Genomic DNA, 21,690 nt, shown 5'->3' with positions numbered 1-21,690 from the left:
AGTCCAAACATTCAAGAAAGTGTAATGTTATTTCAGAAACTAAATTTCAGTGGACATGAGATTTTCTGTACAAACAATTCAGTTAGTGTGTTGTTTTTATTTTTAAGAATTATTTTGAGATGGAAAATATGTGTATTGATTACATAAACAAGTAACAGCTATTATATTTTTTCCCCCAAAATTGGATTCCAATTGTATATACAAAAAAGGCAACCACAGGGCAGGTTTGGGGGAATGTGTGTATTTGTGTGTGTTTGTTACAAATGATAAAAGCAGCATTGCAGTGATGCACCCAGTTAGTCATGCATCATGTCACTACACCAACCCTTGAATAGATGAAGTTTGCATCACAACAGCACAACGCCACTTTTGTTCATGGAGACAAAAAAAGCTGGATCTGGTGGGTGTCTCTGGCACTACACTATACAGAATCTGTCACCTTGCAGCTCTTTCTGGAATCTTTGTAATTGATTTCAGAATGCAACAGGTTCTAACTTTACTCCAAGATCTATTTTGTTCCAATTCATAACCTGGTTTCTGAATTATGTTATAGTTGAAGTAGAATCCATCCATGGTATTATCGGCAACAGCAGCATCCATCCCCATGTCTAACAGTTGATTCACACTCATATTTTCTCCAATTATTATCACTCTAGCTTAATTTAACTAATAATTATGGAAGTATGGATCATCCTTATGCCGTACACCATCAGCGTAATATTTAAAATATTTGGAAAATACAGTATGCATTTCTTAAGTAATTCTCATTTAAATACAGGTAGTCCCCGACCTATGATCCCAAATGAACCCAAAATTTCTGTTGCTAACTGCAACATTTGTTAAGTAAGTTTTGCCTCATTTTACGACTTTTCTTGCCACAGTTGTTAAGTGGATCACTGCAGTTATTAAGATAGTAAAACGGTTGCTAAGTGACTATGGCTTCCCCACTGACTTTGCTTGTTAGAAGATCACAAAAAGTGCTCACATGACCCCAGGACACAGCAGCTGTCATAAATACAAGTCAGTTGGCTAAGCATCTGAATTTTGATCACGTGACCATGGGGATGGTGCAATGGTTGTAAGAGTGAAAACCATCATAAGTCACTTTTTTCAGTGTAATTGTAATTATGAACGGTCACTAAATGAACTGTTGTAAGCTGAGGACTATCTGCATGAGTAAACATTTTTTCCCTATTCCTAATGTTTATATGGCTTATCATCAAAATGGCTCACCTTGTTAAAGATCAACCTCTGTGGCCATTTTTAAACCTGCCTACCATCCTGTTTAAATTAAGGTATGGAATTATTTTGTAATCTGATTGAAGTTTCTTTGAAATATGCCCATTATCAATAAATTTTGGGTCAATACCCTGTCTGGGAGTTTGGCCTTGCACGTACTGTAAATGAAGCCAAGAAGAGTACATACTACCCAAACCAAATTCTTTGGATGCAAAATTGAGAATTGGACATGCACGTGTTTATCAGCGACTGCAGCAAAAGTACCAGCATACATTGTTCCTTAGGATTTTGGCCCCTACTTGCTATTCCACATGATATTTTTCTTTAAATATTTGTTTACACATGCTCCCATTATTCCACAGGATTCCTGGCCAAACTGTGCTGTTAGCTAAGTAAAGAGAAAAGGAGAGGAAGAGGAATTGACAGCACAGAGCAGAACTGCCACACAATCAGTAACCCAAGCGGTGCCTGACCCCGAGAGACTCCTGTGATTTGGAGGAAACAGAGAGGTGAAAATATGGGACCTTGCAGGAAGAGAAAAGCTTTCATGGAGGAGAAGGATGCTGTTTTTCTGAGGAGAAAGATCACCCTTACTCGGGCCATTGCACTGGCTGTAGGCACCATGGTGGGCAGTGGGATCTTCATTTCTCCTAAAGGGGTATTGCAAAACTCAGGCAATGTAGGGGTCTCATTACTTGTATGGCTCGCTTGTGGGATTCTGTCTCTGTTTGGTGAGTTGTGCAGCTTTCATTTTTAAAAAAAAAAAACTTTGTTGATTTTTACATATTGAGAAACTCAAAATATTAGAAGATAGCTAGATGATAGATAGATAGATAGATAGATAGATAGATAGATAGATAGATAGATAGATAGATAGATAGATAGATGATACATAGATGATAGATAGATAAGATGATAGATATAGTTGATAAATAATGATAGATATAGATGATAGATAGATAGATGATAGATAGATGAAAGATAGATATAGTTGATAGAAAATGATAGATATAGATGATAGATAGATATAGTTGATAGATAGACAGACAGACAGACAGACAGACAGACAGACAGACAGACAGATAGATAGATAGATAGATAGATAGATAGATAGATAGATAGATAGATAGATAGATAGATAGATAGATAATCTTTATAATATATCTGATGATAGCAATATCCAAGCAAGGACTTGGCAGAGTGAATTCCTAAATAAAAGGGGGGGGGGCTCCAATGGGAAGAGGGAGAATCTAATATTTGAACTAATGTGAAATATGTGGCTTTTGCTGGCTTACAATGACCACTTTGTGCCAGTGGAACAGCAGGGAGCCATTATGGACCACAGGGCAGTAAGAAACTATTGCTAGTAGAATGGGGAAACAAAATGCATGCATGTCTACCACGGAAATCTGGGCCTGCTTGTTCCCCTCAGCAATAGCCTTCTGCTGCCCTACAGAATAGCTTCTTTTCTTCTCAATCCATCAGTTTCATATTAAACATGGGGGTTAAAAAAAAAGAAAAAAATGAGAAAGGACAGTGTGTATGCCAGACATTTCCCCTCTACCCCATGCTAATTCTCCCAAATGAACATTCCTGTCCCTACCACCCACCCATCTTGAGTTTGCCTATCATGTGTTGGAGACTTAATGTGTTTTGGATGGCACAGACTAAGAGGCTCACTCCCTTCAGATGGGCACTGTATGCCTTGTTCCCTGAAGTTCCATTTGCATATGAAGTTTCTCTTTTCTTTGGCTCAAAACAATTCCCTCTTTTTCACATCTATATGCCTCAGGGGTCTACGCTGTTTATCATTGCCAAAGAAAGTGAATGAAAGTGGGCAGCAGTTTTTTAAATGTTTGCATTTACTGGTTTATATATCTGATGTAAATTTAGCAGCCCTTCTATCTTTAAATAGAGATAAAATGCACTTTACTACAGGGAGAAAGAGGCTATGTGTGTTCAGATGCTAAGGTTTGATGAGCCAGGCCCCTGATCCCCATTTATGTGGTTCTTCATTTTAAAAGTCACATATTGCTAGGTATCCCTTCAAATAAAAGGACATGCTCCAATAGAAGCTTATCCTGTGAAAAGTAAAGCAGATGGTCATCCTATACCTGTTGGTAAGTCAGACTGGCAGTCTGGTGTAGCCCTCTAAAATTGCCCACAGTATACCTGGCATAGCATTGCTTCACAGTACTGTATAACATTTTCACAAGGAGCTCAAAGGAATACAGCAGAGGTCCCCAACCTTTTGGGCACCAGGGACCAGTTCTGTGGAGAGAGGTTTTTCCACGGACTGGAGAGTGCATGGTTTTGTGTGCTGCCTGCATCCCATGGATGAGGCTTTGCTTGTTTGTGCAGACCGGTTGCTGGCATGCCACAGTCCGGAACTGGTCCATGGACCGGTGATTGGGGACCCCTGGAATACAGGTAGTCCTCGGCCTACAACCACAGTTGAGTCCAAAATTTCTGTTTCTCTGCAAGACAGTTGTAAGTGAGTTTCCCCCAATTTTATGACCTTTCTCACCACAGTTATTAAGTGAATCACTGCAGTTATTAAATTAGCAAGACAGCGGTTAAGGGAATCTGGCTTCCCATTGACTTTGCTTGTCAGAAGGGCTCAAAAGGGATCACATGACCCCAGGACACTGCAACCGTCATAAATATGAACCAGTTGCCAAGTATCTGAATTTTGACCACGTGACCATGGGGATGCCGCAACGGTCATAAGTGTGACAAACAGTCATAAGTCACTTTTTTCAGTGCCATTATAACTTTGACTGGTCACTAAACAAATGGTTGTAAGTCAAGGACTGCCTGCAAGGCATGTGGACTACACCATGCCCTACCCAAATCTTGTAATTCTGGCAGCTACAAAAATATACTCTGGGATCTACTCACAGCTTTCAAGTGAGGTATTTTCTGCCTTAAAAGGATGCAGAAACACTGATGGAAGAAAAGGAGATGGCCTTTAATATTATAACTCATTTATTGAGGTTTCTTTGAATCCTGGTTGCATTTTTAATACCTGTTTTGCCATCATCTAATATATATTTTAAATAAAATGACTGAGCTGGAGAAATCCAGGTAAAAATCCCCCTCTCTCCCAAGCAATCTTGTGTCATTCATTGTGTTTTAATTACAACTACTTTATAGCTGTGATGCACAGATAAATGTTTGCACCATTTGAAGTGCATCCAAGTCCTTAGGGGAAAAATATATTCACAGTGATAATAAGTACTGCATCTTTCTAGAAATGAATTTCATGTCATGGTGTTCAGTTAGTTATTCACTTGGGTGAAAATTACTGTCCAACCTTTTCTGGTCCAAGGGTCACTCTTGCTCTTTTAATAGTTTACCGGTGAATCATTTCCAAAACTGGGATACTGATAAATTCAAACAACCAAATAAATAAAATAAAAACTGAGGGACTATCTCAGAGCCAAAATACCCTCTGAATTTGATTTCATTTACTTTTAAACATAACAAATTATTAATGATAACACCCCAGTTGTTTTACATCTCTCTGTGTTACCTTAAACAGTACATCTAATAATAGTTTTAATACAAAGGTATCCCTAGTTTAAAATGTGGCAGTGGTGAACAAGATGAAATGTTAGGACCAAATTTGCCTCAATATGGCCCCAAATGTCCACATTATATGTACAGAAAGATCCATTGAGTTTAATGGAGCTTAGTCCCAGGACAATGGATATGACTTATAACTCAATTTTTTGATTGATTTCCAGGTGCTCTGTCCTATGCAGATATTGGAACATGTATTACGAAGTCAGGCGGGCATTATATTTATCTTTTAGAGACACTTGGACCATTGCCGGCTTTCCTCCGATTGTGGGCTGAATTTATTATGATACGGTAAGGATGGCTTTTCTTTGCCTTCCTTGTCTGAAAAGGAAGGAATGCCAGATGATGGGAAGATTTATTGGGAGCTTTGTCTCTTTAAATCTCTCAATGGGGCATGTTCCAGCTGTGTTTTTAAAGGCAGACAGCTGGTGAATGGAGCACCACTGAGATCTAACAAATGTTTGGAAGGAGGGAGGGGGGAAAGCATCTGAGAATGACAGGGAACAGTGGGGAAGAACGAAGAATGGAAGCAATAATAGACAAAGCTCTAGGGAGACTCCAGATCAAAAACAATCCCAAACCAAAGACTTCTTCCTTTCAGTCATAAGATGGATGGTTTTCTTCATTTCTTACGGTGCAGATACCACTGCCCGGCTTGCAATAAACTAAAGGCCTGCCTCTCTGACTCTATAAAAATCAATTTGGGATTGATTGGATGACATTGTCCTCTCCCACCAAGCCAGATCATTCCGCAGTCAACTGAACTGTCTTCCAGGGAACATCTAAGAGCTACAGACTTGAGAGAGATCCCTGCAACTGATGGATGGCAAATCTTGCATCAATAGAGTAGATCCATTCCTATTGCAGGCCAACACAATGATTCTGCAAGAATCCTAGCTCACCATGGTCAGAACATCCAGATTTATTTCCTTTCAGCAGAGTCCACAAAGTATGGCAAAAAAACCCAAGATGGCAGTTGTGATGTGGCATCAAAACTTTAGCTTTTTTTATATGTGATGTATATGTAGCTATAATCCCAGAGTCATCTTGATTCTTTTGACCACATCTTATGGACGATCCTGCTCCTTTTCTTTTTGTTATTATATTATCATAAAGGTCATAAGCCAGAAGAATGAGAATAGGATAGCACAAAATAATAGTTTTGTAAAAAAAACTATTATTAATATGTTATGCTTTGTAACATTGTACTGATGATTTAGCGTGTTGGCTGAATCTAAGGACTTGGACTTTGTATTTAGTTAGTTATGTGATTTATCTACTGACTGAAACCTGCTAGGCTCTAGGTAGCTTATAGAATTCACAATATTTAAACATTAAATGATATAGTATATTTAATTTATATATTAAGAACAATAAAAATAATTAAAACCAGAAGTGGCTTATTCCACAAACTATAACTGAACTAAACCATGACTTAATGCAAGGTGTGGACTAAATCCACCATTTTGATTAAATGATAAACTTGGGTCTGCCAAACATAAAAAGTAGACATTTCTCAGATTTGAGTTCTCCTCATGTTCTATCCAATCTTCCAGAGGAATATTTATGAAAGCAGTCACTATTTTCACTTTTAATTTCATTTCATTTGTGGATTTTTTTTTCACAATGGAAAACCCACAAGCCCTCAACAAAAGCAAAGATGAGAGAAACCAACAAAAAAGCAAAAGATTTGTATCTGATATTCTGGCTTTTATATTCCAGCCCTGCAAATGTAGCTGTGGTGTCTTTGGCATTTGGTCGATACCTCATTGAGCCTTTCTTTGCTTCTTGTCATGTCCCTCCTCTGGCTGTGAAACTGATCACTATGGCAGGAGTTAGTGAGTATCAGTGAATGCATGATCAAAGTATTTGTAGTTTATTATCAATAAACAGGTATTTACTGTAGTCTTTAGTATCAATGTTTTTTAAGTATCTTTGCTCTGAAGTAAGATAAACAACTGGAAGATTTAATAGTCACTTATTGCACAACGAATCTAATCAAATCTATGAAGCTACCTGTACAGGAATAGTTGATGAACACAGAATCCAAAACTTGCTAAGCTGATGTCTCACTTTCTGTTTCTAACATTTAATCAGGGCAGAGCAGAGTCAAAATCCTGTGGCAATGGTTAGTACATACGTAACTCATTTATTTTGACTATGGGTTAACACACATGATAAACGATGATATGGTTTGTTTGGTTTTAGTTTAGTATATAGTGTGAACAGAGGCTTTGGCGATTTGTAAACCAGGTCTTCTATTTCATGTTTTATCTGTATCCAGTTGGTTTGTTCAACCAACTATTGTTTAGCATGATTTGTGAACTCAGGATTTTTCTCAGTCCTCAGGATTTTTCACAACCCTAGTTGTGGGAGGGAGAATTGTGGTTTTTCCAGATATACATAATCTTTTTTTCTTTTTATTGTTTTCTTCTCTTTTAAAGTACAAGCTGCCTATTATCACTCTGGAATCAGGAGGCCTCTAAATATAATAAAAGAAATATAAATCCCTTGGTTAATAGAAATATCTTATCATTTCCCCAGATATCAATAAGCTCATGCAAGTGCTTAAAACTGTGCAGTCTCTCAAATACCTAAAATTGTCTTATGATTTTCTTTTTTTATTAGTTTATAGTATAAAATACAAAAATACAAAAACAAATAGGAAAAATAGGGGAGGGAAAAGGGAAGGGAAAGTACAGAAAAGAGGGGGGAAAGAAAGAAAACCACAACTTTTTATATAGTGGTATAAACTAGTCATTTCTATATCAACAAAACTATCTCATTGGTAAAACCCAAAATCAAAGTTTCATTTTTTCCCACCTCAAGCACTAAGTCCAGATGTGGTTTCCAAGTAGTAAAAAAAAAGTACTTATATTTTTTGCTTTTATCAAAACAGTCAATTTAGCCATTTCTGCTAACTCCACCAACTTTTGCAGCCATTGTGGGAATCAAAGTGTCCTTCCATTTTTGTGCATAAAGTAATCTTGTTGCCGTCAACATATATAACATCAAAGTTCCAATTTTTTCCCCAAGTCTTTTCCCATTAAACGCAAAAGAAAAGTTTCTGATTTTATCTTAATATTCACTTTAAGAATCTTCTGTATTAGAATATGAATCCTACTCCAATATTTCTTTGCAATTGTCTTACAATTTTCTTAAACTTGTTCCATCCGCACACATAGCTGGGTATATTTAAATCACACACTAGAACCAAATTCACCCAGCAATTACATTTTGTTTTGCCCCAGTGTTGGAACCCTATTTAAATTATAAGCCAACATTTTTATGATTATATGAGCCCTGGTGGTGCAGTTGTTGGAATGTAGTATTGCAGGCTAACTGGGCCCACAGTCTGGAGTTCGATCCTAACAGGGCTTGAGATTAACTCAGCCTTCCATCCTTCTGCAGTCGGTAACATGAGACCCCAGATTGTTGGGGGTAATATGCTGACTTTGCAAACTGCCCAGAAAGTGCTGTAAAGCACTAAGGGGCGGTAAATAGATCTAAATGCTATTGCTATTATTACTTGTGAAATCTTCAACATCATTTTTACTAACTTTTTTTTCTTGCTTCCCCAAAGCCCTTTCCAAACTCTCCCTCAGTTCCTTTCTCCATTTATCCCCCACTTCTCACCCTCCCAACCCAATTAGATCCATATGAACAGAAGCTCCCTGAGAGTTAATTAAACCCTCTAATTGTTCTAGGATAGAGGACAGCTATTCTGAGCTCTAATTTCCCCTACTTGATATTAACTTCTATATAATTCTTTTCCATTCTTTTATTTTATCTTATTTATTTCCTTTCTATTTCCAGTCTTATGACACAATATGGAACATTTTATAACTACCAGCCATCCTGTAAGTCCCTAATGCCAGAAATTCCTTTTATCCTATTTTCTTCTTTAAAAAATATATCAGTTCTTTAAGCATCATCTCTGTTAATTCTTTATAAAATAATCTTGTTAAAATTCTATTCATCTCTGGAAGCATAGAAACAGTCACTCTTTCTTGTGGTTGAAATAAAACTATCTTGAAAGGAACCTCCATTTACACCTTATTCCATTTTTTTTATAGTTCTTCTGTTAAAGATTTGAAGGCTTTTCTTCTTTGTAACATGGCCAGATTATAATATTTGGAGATAAAATATACAGTTAATCAGTCTTTTCTACATGTTCTCTAATTCCAAAATCATTTCTTTTATTCTGATCCTGGGTATCGGTTTAATGTCTGTAATTATCTTTTTGAACTCTTTCAGTATCAAACACACTTTTTAAAAAGGCAACAGAAGTCTGGGCAAATTCTGAAACTTGAGAAGAAAATTATTTTCACTGAATTCATTAGTAACATATTTACTGACATCTGTTGGATCATGTTAGCTGACTTCCCACATTCCACCTAATATTTGTTCAGTTGCTTAATTAGTTTTCCTATCAAATCAGTTTAAAGTTTCATCCTGAACAGTGATTAATTTTTGTGCACTCCATCAGAACGTCCTTCCCCATGAAATCTTCATTACTAGAGTGGAGAGCCAGTACAGCTATCATTCATGTAAGCTTCTGCCTTTTGCAAATTATTTTTGTTAGTTATCTTTGTTACTACTAATATTGCCAATCAGCTGGATAGTAGACAAATGCAAACAGTGAAAAATATTGGAAAAGCTGGCTTGGTAACAACAACCAGTTCGACACACCGTCTTCTCCAGCGACTACCCACCCCTCACCTTCACCACCAACATAATCCTAAATTGATATTTGCTCCTCCAAAGGAAAGTTAGACAGTTAGACAATCAGTAATCCCCGATTGAAGCAAACCATGGCTTAGTCAATGTGTGAATAAGAAAGTTATTTGAATTCAGCTTCTTCCTGTGCTCAGCTTAAAAGCCAATATTTGAAACCATTAAAATCCTAGCACATACTAGATCCTTGTTTATTCAGGAATTCTAATAGTTGTATTCATGCTGCAAAAATATGTAAAAACTCTTGGGCTATAAATACCCTATATTATAATGTGTTATCTTTGCCCATAAGAGGTTCACTGCCGGGAAAGTCCTCTCAAATTGGAATAGAATTTGTGGAACAGACAGCATATGTATAAGCACCTTGATGGATCAATATATTCAGTGAGTGGGTAATGTGAAGAAAGTCATGTTAACTCTCTGGAATGTAGCTGTTTATTCAAGGCAGATTAAAGTCACCTCTTTGCATAAATCTATCAAAAAACATTGGAAGCAGCAGCATATTTTTGTTACGTATAGCTAGCTATTATTTTCATTAGTGTTTTTTTCGAAACTAAATAAAAAAGAGTTTCAAGCAATCTGATTAATGTTTAGTTATTTCTTTAATTATTTAGACCATTCTCTGTTATTTCGCATTTCTTATTCTATCATGTTGACTCAGTGTGCATTTTTCCTATTAATTAGCTTAATATAATAGTTTAAAAGATTTTAATTGCATAATTTTTAAGGTAAATTACTTGCAGTGAGGGAATCTGTCTTGCTTTCAGGATTACGGAGTGTTCCTATCCAAACTGATTGTTATCACTTTATATAATAATAATAATAATAATAATAATAATAATAATAATAATAATAATAATAATAAAGTTGGAAGGACCTTGGAGGTCATCTAGTCCAACCCCCTGCTCAGGCAGGAAACCCTATACCATTTCGGACAAATGGCTGTCCAGTCTCTTCTTAAAAATCTCCAGTGTTGGAGCATTCACCGCTTCTGGAGGCAGGTTGTTCCACTGGTTAATTGTTCTAACTGTCAGGAAGTTTCTCCTTAGTTCTAGGTTGCTTCTCTCCTTGATTAGTTTCCACCTGTTGCTTCTTGTCCTGCCTTCAGGGGCCTTGGAAAATAGCTTGACTCCCTCTTCTTTGTGGCAGCCCCTGAGATATTGGAACCCTGCTATCATGTCCCCCCTCGTCCTTCTCTTCATTAAACTAGACATACCCAATTCCAGCAGCCTTTCCTTATATGCTTTAGCTTCCAGTCTCCTAATCATCTTTGTTGCTCTTCTCTGTACTCTTTCTAGAGTCTCAACATCTTTTTTACATCGCAGTGACCAAAACTGGATGGTCATTTAGTTTCGCAAATATGATATAGGAAAGCCCAGGTTTTTTTTGTAAAAAAAAAAAAAAGGTGCCAGAACTCACACACGTCATACAACCCGCCTTGCCTACCCTACAAGGTTCCATCCAAAAAAGGTGCCGGAACTCTGTTCTGGGCGTTCTATGAGAAAAAAAGCCCTGGGAAAGCCCTAATTGAAAGCATAATTAAATCAGCTTATGGAGCTCTGATCATTTTTTTTCTTTCTCTCTCTCCTTCTCTCCCAATTCAGCCTTAGCCGTAGCCCTGAACTGTTGGAGTGTGAGTTGGGCTGCCAAAGTACAGACAGGGCTCACTGTCCTGAAGATGATCACTGTGGGTCTAATTATTGTTCCTGGGCTCTTGGCTCTTGGAAATGGTAAGACTAATCAGAAATATCATGAGGAATGGGATGACATGGAGCACCAGAAGAAGTGGAGGATGCCAAAATTAACAAAAGAAAAAGCAAGGGGATATTGGTATTGGAAAGATAAAGACTATAGGAAAGAGAGATAGAAGACACCAGGGACTGACTACTCTCAGACACACTTGAATGTTTGCTCTTTGATCCTTTATTTGAAGGGTTATCTTATCCAAGTCAGACTTAATTTGTTAGTCTCAAGCAGCGGCCCCCAACCTTTTGGGCACCATGGAGAGAGGTTTTTTTCCCATGGACCAGAGGGGGCAGTGGTTTTGTGTGCTGCCTGCATGCCACAGATGGAGCTTTACTTGTTTGCGTGGATTGGTTTCTGGCATCCGTGGACTGGTACCAGTCTAGGGACCGGGGGTTGGGGACCTCTGGTCTAAGCTGCCAGGAGCCTTTCTGTTATTCTTAAAGATTCATGCATACATTGAAATTATATAGTTTCAGCTAGCTCAGCATTCCCCACTTGTTCTTTTCCAGAGATATACCTCTATAGCCCCCACAAAACTATATTATTAGATTCCAGCTTTTAGTCTCTACTACCATGGTCACTTTTAAGGGAACTGGAATTGTGCAACAACTCAAGTAAATTAGCTACATTTAATCTCAATGAAGCTGTCAAAGCAGTACCCATGGGGCAAGGATCCTTCACATGTGCTTCTGAGATTCCACCAGCAATTCTTCCTCCCTTTTCCTGTTTCCTATTCTGGATATTTTCCACTCAGAGTCAACTCAAACTGCAAGATGAGCAGCAAATAAATATGATGATAGTAGTAATAATAACAGAAAGTTCTCCTATTGTTTAATTTCCTTGCCAGACACTGATGTTGATACTCTCTCTCTCTCTCTCTCTCTCTCTCTCTCTCTCTCTCTCTCTCTCTCTCTCTCTCTCTCTTCCATTTACTCTAAAAGCAGATTGAAATATTGTCATGCCCAACAACTTCATTTCTTGCAGGGATTTCCATAGATATGGTTAAAAAAAAAAGTCAAAATGACGGCTGCAATGATGAGACTGAACCTTCAGTACAACACAATAATAATAATAATAATAGTAAATGTGCAGGACTTTGCATCATCCCAGCTGCCATCTGTTTTTTTTTAACAATCATATTTTGTGGATACCCCGATATCTTCAGAAGGCCTATGGGATAAGGAGAAGCCAAACAATAGTACAGAATAAGAATATTTCTTTTGGTTTTTTTTAAAAGAAGAGTGCTATTGATTTAGGTAGCCCTTAAACTCCAGGAATCTTAGATCTTAGATTTTTACCTGGTTTTCTTGTTCAGGTGATACCAAAGCCTACATTAGAAAGATGCTAATTATGAGGTAATCCTTGACCTACCTTATAATTTAATGACCATCCAAAGTTACAACAACACTGAAAAAAATGACTTATGACCATTTTTCTCACTTATGACCATTGCAGCATCCCCATGGTGATATGATCAAAATTCAGACACTCGGCAACTGACTCATACTTATGACGGTTGCAGCGTCCCAGGATCATGTGATCCCCGTGTGCAACCATCTGACAAGCAAAGCCAGATTCACTTAACAACAGTGTTACTAATTTAACAACTGCAGCGATTCACTTAATAACTATGGCAAGAAAGGTCATTAAATGGGGCAAAATTCACTTAACAAATGTCTCACTTAGCAACAGAAATGCTGGGCTCAGTTGTGGGCATAGGTCGAGGACTATCTGTATTGTTTGTTACAAGAAAGAGGAAAAATATGTCTTATTTTTTGCTAGGTCATAATGAACATTTCCAGAATAGTTTTGACACAAGTTCCTTAACACTTGAAAAGCTGCCTCTTGCTTTTTATTCCGGGATGTTTGCTTATGGAGGATGGTAAGTTTCTAAATTATGAACTTTTAACTTTTTTCCTTTTCTAAATGGTAGAAGGGACATTGATGCGCCCTCAAAGTTGTAACAATTTTTTTTAAAAAATATATCTATTTGGAAATCATTACATTTAATCAACTTTCAATCAAATGTATAGCAGGGTGTAAATATGTTAAGCCGTATGATTGTTTTGCTTTTATTTATTTTTAAATGATGTATGTTGACATTCCAAAGAGAATTCTCCTGGGATTTGAGTTTAGCATATTGTATGAGCAAACACTATTAGTTGTACAGTAAGCATTATGAGTTCATGCAACTTATCAGCTCAAGCAATAGTTGGGCAATGGATTAGTAACCTTAATGTTCTCAATTGCAGTATGTCTGCTATTTTTCCCTAAATGTATCACAAACATTTTTTTAAAAAGCCCTGATAAGCTGCCTTTTTAAGGTTGATAAAGCCTGTCTGAATGAACGGTGAATTCCATTTCTGAAGACAGAAACCTTACTTTAAATTATAAAGGAATTTTGTAATTGGCTTGCTGCTGTTTATGTGGTTAGGCATTAGACAAAAAGTATGGCTCTCCTTTAAGATGAAATGCAAACTCTCGACTAGAATAACCTATTTGGCATGAAGTGGATCAGAGCATATTTTGACTCTTTTATTTGTTTCCTTGATTCAGGTTCTATATAAACTTTGTAACTGAAGAAATTGTAAATCCTAAAAAGTAAGTGTGCAGGAATAACCAGCCGTTTTGCATGTATTATTGTTATAATATGTGACATCTAGAGGGTGTCCTTGCCAAGGAAACTCAGAAGCTATGGATGATACAAACTACAGTCTCAACCAAGGAGAGAACTAAACAATTAAAGAGGGAAGAGGAAGATTAGACGACCCAGAAGTTTGCTGGACAAATCCGGGGAGGAATTTGAAATGTTGTAGATGAGTAAAACTGAGTAGTTAATACTTGTTCAAGTCCAGGAATATATTATATCTTTATATAATATATTGGATTTATATATATATAATATGGAGTGGATTTATATGTCATGCTAATCCAAAAATGCTTGTATTACATATTCATGACGAGGGGCTTGCTACAGTTCCATTCCCAAGGCTCTTTTGAAAAATGTTGCTATTCTGAGGTCAGGAAGCAGAGTGCTCCAGATAGGACAAACTCCCAGGACAAAATCTGAACTCAAAACAAGGAGCTGGATGACAAAGAACTGTCAAGTCCAGTTCAACTCTGGCACGTCCATCTGGTTTTCTTGTCCCTTTTACCAAAGGACTAGGATGAACCCAAAGGAGTTGAACACTGGGCGCTATCTAACAAAATGAAATTCAATGGTGAAAAAAGTAAGGTTCTACATTTAGGCAAGAAAAACCAAATGTACAGGTTTAGTATAGGGGGTACCTTGCTCAATAGTAGTAACTGTGAGAGGGATCTTGGAGTCCTAGTGGACAATCACTTAAATATGAGCCAGCAGTGTGCTGCAGCTGCCAAAAAAGCCAACACAGTGCTAGGCTGCATTAACAGAGGGATAGAATCAAGATCACGTGAAGTGTTAATACCACTTTACAATGCCTTGGTAAGGCCACACTTGGAATACTGCATCCAGTTTTAGTCACCACAATGTAAAAAAGATGTTGAGACTCTGGAAAGAGTACAGAGAAGAGCAACAAAGATGATTAGGGGACTGGAGGCTAAAACAAATAAAGAACGGTTGCTGGAATTGGATATGTCTAGTTTAACGAAGAGAAGGACGAGGGGGGACATGATAGCAGTGTTCCAATATCTCAGGGGTTGCCACAAAGAAGAGGGAGTCAAGCTATTCTCCAAAGCATCTGAAGGTCGGACAAGAAACAACGGATGGAAACTAACCAAAGAGAGAAGCAACCTAGAACTAAGGAGAAACTTCCTGACAGTTAGAACAATTAACCAGTGGAACAACCTGCCTCCAGAAGCGGTGAATGCGCCATCACTGGAAGTTTTTAAGAAGAAACTGGACAGCCATTTGTCTGAAATGGTATAGGGTTTCCTGCCTGAGCAGGGGGTTGGACTAGATGACCTCCAAGGTCCCTTCCAACTTTTTTAAATTATTATTAATATTATTATTGTTGTTGTTGTTATTGTTATTGTTATTGTTGTTATCATCAGAGTTGTTATTAAAGCTTAATTGAAATAGTCCTGACAAAGCCCATGCCTAACAGCACCTATGTCTTGTTTGGGCTCAGTTCAAATCTGCAACCAATCTATCAAGTTTACCTGCTAACTTTGTTCAGTACTACAACCAAGAGCCAGTGCTATCTAGAACTATCTTAGAGTGTCATCTATTAACTTCTTCTATCAAAGATCTCCTTCTTCTTCCTGGAGTTCTGATTGTGAAGACTCCATTATTCTTTGTCACTTCAGCAGCTCCTCTGAGTAAACCCCTATTTTCAGGTTTTATTTATAACCTCACTATAACAAAGTGATTATTTGGATCCTGGACTGTCTTTATGTCAGATTCACAGAGAGGTGTGGTTTCCTATAACTGAACTTGACCATTGTTTAATCTGATGTCATTTTTCTTCTTGTACTTAACAGCCTTTCCTGTCTGCTTAGTAGAATGAGTTGACTGGATTAGTAAGGAAATCTATTGGCATCACCAAAATTGCCTTAATTAAAGGGCTGTTCCAGTGGAGGCAGCCAGAAAAATAAAAGCACTTATTTGGGGGGCATCAGGAAGAAAAGGCAAAAATAATAGATTATGTTAACTGGTTTGCTTGCTTTCTACTTCTGTACAGCTAAAGCTGTAGTTTAGTGTAGCCTACAGTTTATGCTATTACAGTAAACATAATACATGTGAAATTATGCTGCCAAAAAGGTTGAACATTTTTGATGATTCCAAATCTATTGTTTATGTAACTTGCTTCACAGTTCAATGCTCTCACTCTTCATGTTTTTCATCTACATGAGGCCACTGGGTAAGGTCATCTGTTGGAATCCAGAATAACAATAACAGAGTTCGAAGGGACTTTGAAGGTCTTCTAGTCCAACCCCCTGCTCAAGCGGAAAACTGAACAATATACCATTCCAGACAAATGGTTCTTAAGCTCTTAAAATCACTTCTTCAAAACCTCCAGTGTTGGAGCACCCACAACTTCTGGCGGCAAGTTGTTCCTCATTCTGTCAGGAAATTTCTCCTTAACTCTAGGTTGCTTCTCTCCTTGATTAGTTTCCATCCATTGCTTCTTGTCCTGCCTTCAGGTGCTTTGGAGAATCCATCGATCCCCTCTTCTTTATGACAGCCCTTTGAATATTGGAACACTGTCATCCCTCGTCCTTCTTTTCATTCAACTAGGTATACCCAATTCCTGAAACCATTCTTCATATGTTTTAGCCTCCAGTCCCCTTGCCATCTTTGTTGTCTTGTCTGCACTCTTTCCAGAATGACATCATCAATATCCAGTATCATTAGCATACCCAACTATAAATCTAACCCCATTGCCAGCCAGGAAATTCTATCAAGGTTTTACCCCAATGCATGGAGGGTTGTGGGTTTGGATGGGAACACTTAAGCTCAAGTCTGATTGGCTGTGGATGTTTGGACCTCCTGTATCTGGAGTGGTTCCATTTTTAGTCCTAAATGGGATTGCACTTCCCTTTTCAGGACTGGTGTGCAATTTCGGGGAGGGGGTGTCTCTTACTCACAGATCCTGCTCAAGCAGCAAATAAGAGCTCTACCTTTGAGGGCTTTTACACAAATTCATGCAGTGCACCAATTGTTCCCATACCAAAACTGTCACAACTCATAAGTTAGTCATCTTGTGGTTGGACTGTTGCAACCCACTTTATATGGGATATCCTTGAAGACTACTAGGAAGCTGTAGCAAGTCCAGATTGCAGAGGCACAATTGCAAGCAAGCCTCAACCTGCCCATGTAACACCTCTGCTCTGTGCTTTGCACCTGTTGGCAGTAGACTTGTAGAAGCAATTCTGGTTATATGCAGCTTAAATAATGGTTACCATATATAAAGCCCACCATGGCATATGGACTGGTTAATCTGATGCTAGACATACCCAAAAGATAACATACAGTTATTGCTGGACTCTATTAAAATTAAGCTTTTTTTTTTCAGGAACATTCCTCGGGCAGTCATTGTTTCCTTAATTGTTGTTACAGTCAGTTACATCCTTACTAATGTATCTTACTATGCTGTCTTGACACCGCAAGAAATTCTCAGTTCAGATGCAGTAGCTGTGGTGAGTATACTTTGCTCATTATTTGCAATTCTTTAAGTGCTGTTAGTAAGATCAGGAGTAAGAAAACTTATTGGAAAAAATTCAGGTTTAATCCAAAAAATAACAAATTGAATGCCCAAAGTAGACACCTGTTTCATGGACCGTGAAACAAGCACATAAAGGATTCAGTAAAAACTGCTTTGTGTGCCTAAAAATAATAAAAATCAAATGATTTCCATAATATTAGTGAATATATTGCTTCTTGTGGAATCAAACTCAGGACCCAAAATAACAACAACAAAAAATCAAAGCTCACTGCAGTGTTTATTAGACGGTACATCCTGGAGGGCTTTCCTCCAAATTGTGGAAGACACATTCAGCAGACAAAGAAATACACTCATAAGGAGGGGAAAGGAGTGGGAAATGATATAAGCATATGCATGCATAAGTAATACATATTCATAACTAATAATGAATAGATTTAAAGCTACTTTCTGCCCTCCTGCAGTTTACAGAGAACAATAGTCTGAGTGAAGAAATTTGCATCCTGAGGTTCAGGGGTTCTAATGGGAATGTTTGTATAAAAACTTACAATAGACTGCTGTGAGCTAGAAGTTGCAAGGTCACATTCTTTATGTCTCAGTTTGTCTATTATATAGTCCATTCATCTGAAAATTGATTTCCCCCATACTCTTCAAAGTAAAGTAATAATACAGCTGTCTCTTTAGTTGTCAAAATGATGGACATGCATATCTTTGATATTTTAACTGTAAGCCTTCGAAAATGTCTTAAATTTCTACCATTTTACTACTCTGGAAAACATCTAGATATTGCTCCAAAACAAAAGTACAGGTATTCTGTAAGAAATACATTAAATGAACAATTAACAGCAAACTCATCAAGCAGGTAAAATTCTTTAAATATCTAGGTCTCTATTTTCAATGTTCTCTTGCTGATCTACTCAAGCAACAGAGCTTCTAGTAAAAGTCTCCAAAGTGTCTCTTGTGATTAAAATATGCAGTCAATTTGGCAACAATTATCTCTCAGCAGCTATTAAACTATTTAAGGCTAAAGTTCTGGTTTTGATGCTATATGGTATTCAGTTGTGTATTTATAAGGAAGCTCCTAATTTAGAAGCAATCCAATCAAAATTCTTGAAAAGCTTACAAGTTTATTCCATTTCCCATCCCCCAACACAATTAGAATTAGGCTGCATTTCCCTTGGAGCTTGATTAAGATTTTTTCTTAAATTTCGGTTGAAGCAAATCTACTGGGGAACTTCCTTTATTTCATCTTGCTTGATAAATTCTCTTCCAATATAAAACGGCAAATTAATGACAATTTGGCATGTTGTGGTCTTAACTTGTCTATAGACTTGCTTTGGGACTTGATAAAATCTGGCTGAATTAAAATAGAGGAATTGGGATCTAGACATCCAAAATGCCAGAGCCAAAGTCTCCATCCCTTTCATAGCATAAATATTCCTCCTGTCCAGTATATCCATACATATTTCTATCACATCTTATAGTAATATCAAGATAGTTCCTTTTAGGGCAACAACTGGTAGATATATAAATATCCCATATGAAAGTTGAATTTGTTTCTGTTCAGACTCAGACATATCCATTGTCCACCCAAAGGTAATCATGTTAATACTTCCGATTGTTAATGACTCTTAATTGCCCATTGTAACCAGGAGGCACTTATCCTTCTGGGTGACCACTCATCAGAAATCTCTAAGGCCCTGCAAAATTCTTGTCAATATATATAGCTATTTAAAACTTCCCTCATGCTATCAATTGTTAGGTGCTAACTGCTTTAGGATTTTCTTGCAATTTTAAAATTTACTTTTACAGTTATTGTAGTGTTCTGGTCTTTTGATTGTATTTGATCTTGGACCATAAATAATTTTCAACCGATGGATACTTCACTTATGATTTGTTATTGTTTTCCATTATACTGAATTAATTTCATGATTATTATGTGAATAACTGTAAACTAGACCTTACAGTTACTAGAACCGAGGCAGTGGATAAATTATACCATTTTTTAAAAAAAATATCAATAAAATAAATAAAAATACATTTGGAGAGGTCCATTAACAGATTTTTTTTTAAAAAAAGTTAATAAAATGAACATTATATCTGTCTTGCCTTTTATTATTGTGCTAGTTCTCTTGAAAGATACCTACAGAAAGAAAAAAATATGTAAAATAAAAGAGTGACAATTTCTTCTTCTAAATGATATACAAATATGTAAAGGGAAAGGAAAAATAAAGATTCCTTAATTTTTTCCTAGAGTTTCACTGATAAAGTTTTCAAGAACATTTCCTCTGCAATTCTAATCCTTGTAGCTCTCTCATGTTTTGGTGCTTTAAATGGAGGAATCTTCGCTGCATCCAGGTAAAGTCCTGAAAGCATTTTGAGTAAATTGGATTCTGATTCTGTTTCCTGATCTATCAAAATAATAAAAAGATATAAAAATAAATAAATAAAAAGGGAAAGTGTCACTGATATATACAAGAGGTATAACATTAGAAATATACATTTTTGTTCCTTTTTTTCAAATAGCAATTTAATAGGGAAACTTCTAAACCCTAATAAATTATAGGAAAAACAAGCCAACACAATAAACCCTTAATATAAATAAAACACATATATGTGTGTATATCCATATTCTTTAAAGAGATGAGATGGCTATAAAAAAGAAAAATATGAATTTATGTAAAGTTCTGATACAGTTTAAAGAACAAATTGATATAGCATTAAACACACTATAGTTCTTGTACTATAAGTTTTTAAAAACGCAGTAAACAGATACATATCATAAGTTTACATGTGCCACAAGCCAGAGATGGTTCCAACAATATATGATTTTCTGGGGAAAAAAACAATTTTAAAAAAACCCACTACCATTGCAATGGGCATTTTAACAATCTTGCATTATTCTAACTTTCAAGAAGCAAAATATAATTCAATCATTAGACTTATGTAGAATACTATGGGGTTTTTTAAACCATGGTGTGATGAACAAGTAATAGTTAGTACATAACTAAGACCATAATAAGCTATGGTTTAAAAACGACCAAATTAATTTTCGTGACTTCACTGTAACCAATACTACAAAACATTGGCTCTATTTAAAAACTATCTTTATTATGCAGGATGTTGTTTGCAGCTGCACGAGAAGGACAGTGGCCAGTTCTCTTTTCAATGATACACCTGGAAAGACACACTCCTGTCCCAGCTTTAATATTAATGGTATGAGCTTAAATTTCAGAATTCTACCTCCCTGTTCTTAAATGAAGGAACTAAGAATTTGAGAATGAAGTCTACATGTATCCTTTTTTATATATAAGAATCCTATTATAATCATAGATGTTTCATTTTTCTAAATAATTCCTAAGAAAAAAGCCCTTCGGCTAACATTTGGTACAGGTTCTTATAACTGATATTCCCATCACTTAGATAATTCAATTTAGAATTTGTGCTTAGCAAGTAATCCAAACTGTATTGGTTTCTCTTACCTGACCTATAATCAGGTCTAAATATCTGTATTGAAAGAAAATTGTTGCTACTGTTCACTTTTGTTGAATAAAAGGAACAAAAAGAAATATTTATATGTTCTGTTGGCTTTCTTTCTTGACCCAGTTACCTTTGGTCTACTTGATGGTATCCATTGGTGACCTTTATGGACTTTTGAACTTCTACAGCTTCTCCCGCTGGTTCTTCCTAGGACTTACCACACTGGGGTACATGATACATTGCTTCCAACATCCAACAATAGTGAGACCTTTTAAGGTAGGATCAATATCAAATTAGAAACCAGAGTATTGCTTCTACTTTTCTGAAAAAAAAAACACATTGACATAGGAAGATATAGGGGGGGGGGGAAATAAAACACTGATTTGGTTAAGACATAATGCAAACAAATTGTTTCTTGTTCAATACTATTTCTAGTAAATCAGTGTTGTATCTTTATTCATGACCATCCACATTCATTCATAATTATTTATTCTTTCCTTTCTTTCTGGAGTGAAGCACAGAAGGAAAGATCCCTAAATCTTGACTGTGATTTGCTAATGAAATTGTAGCGGGGACTGCCTGAGAGTGCTCGCAGGAGCTTGACTGGGAAGGAAAAGATTGGGACAGCTGCAGTTGGCTTTGGGTGTGGCTGGCGTGAGTGGAAGGAGGAAGGATAGAAAAGGAAAGGAAAGGAGAAGGCCGGGGTTGTTGTTGGAGTTGAGAAGAGAAGGTCTGGAAGCTTATTTTATTATCAAGGGTA

General features: G+C 36.8%; 1 protein-coding gene across 1 annotated transcript in view; it reads left to right on the top strand.

Moving 5' to 3' along the window:
* Positions 1-1,756: 1,756 nt before the first annotated feature.
* The window catches only part of LOC107291329 (cystine/glutamate transporter-like), a 22,771-nt gene continuing 2,837 nt past the window's right edge, over positions 1,757-21,690 (top strand). Inside the window, exons 1-10 of the mRNA XM_029284916.1 lie at positions 1,757-1,970; positions 4,989-5,115; positions 6,547-6,662; positions 11,166-11,291; positions 13,090-13,189; positions 13,864-13,908; positions 17,304-17,427; positions 19,705-19,808; positions 20,570-20,666; positions 21,057-21,206. Of these exons, the coding sequence (XP_029140749.1) occupies positions 1,757-1,970; positions 4,989-5,115; positions 6,547-6,662; positions 11,166-11,291; positions 13,090-13,189; positions 13,864-13,908; positions 17,304-17,427; positions 19,705-19,808; positions 20,570-20,666; positions 21,057-21,206 (1,203 nt within the window). The remainder of the gene's footprint in view (positions 1,971-4,988; positions 5,116-6,546; positions 6,663-11,165; positions 11,292-13,089; positions 13,190-13,863; positions 13,909-17,303; positions 17,428-19,704; positions 19,809-20,569; positions 20,667-21,056; positions 21,207-21,690) is intronic.

The sequence above is a fragment of the Protobothrops mucrosquamatus genome, unplaced genomic scaffold, assembly GCF_001527695.2.
Source record: "Protobothrops mucrosquamatus isolate PMUCROS unplaced genomic scaffold, P.Mucros_1.0 scaffold1120, whole genome shotgun sequence".
Taxonomy (NCBI): Eukaryota; Metazoa; Chordata; class Lepidosauria; order Squamata; family Viperidae; genus Protobothrops; species Protobothrops mucrosquamatus.
This window is presented reverse-complemented; position numbering and strand designations above follow the sequence as displayed.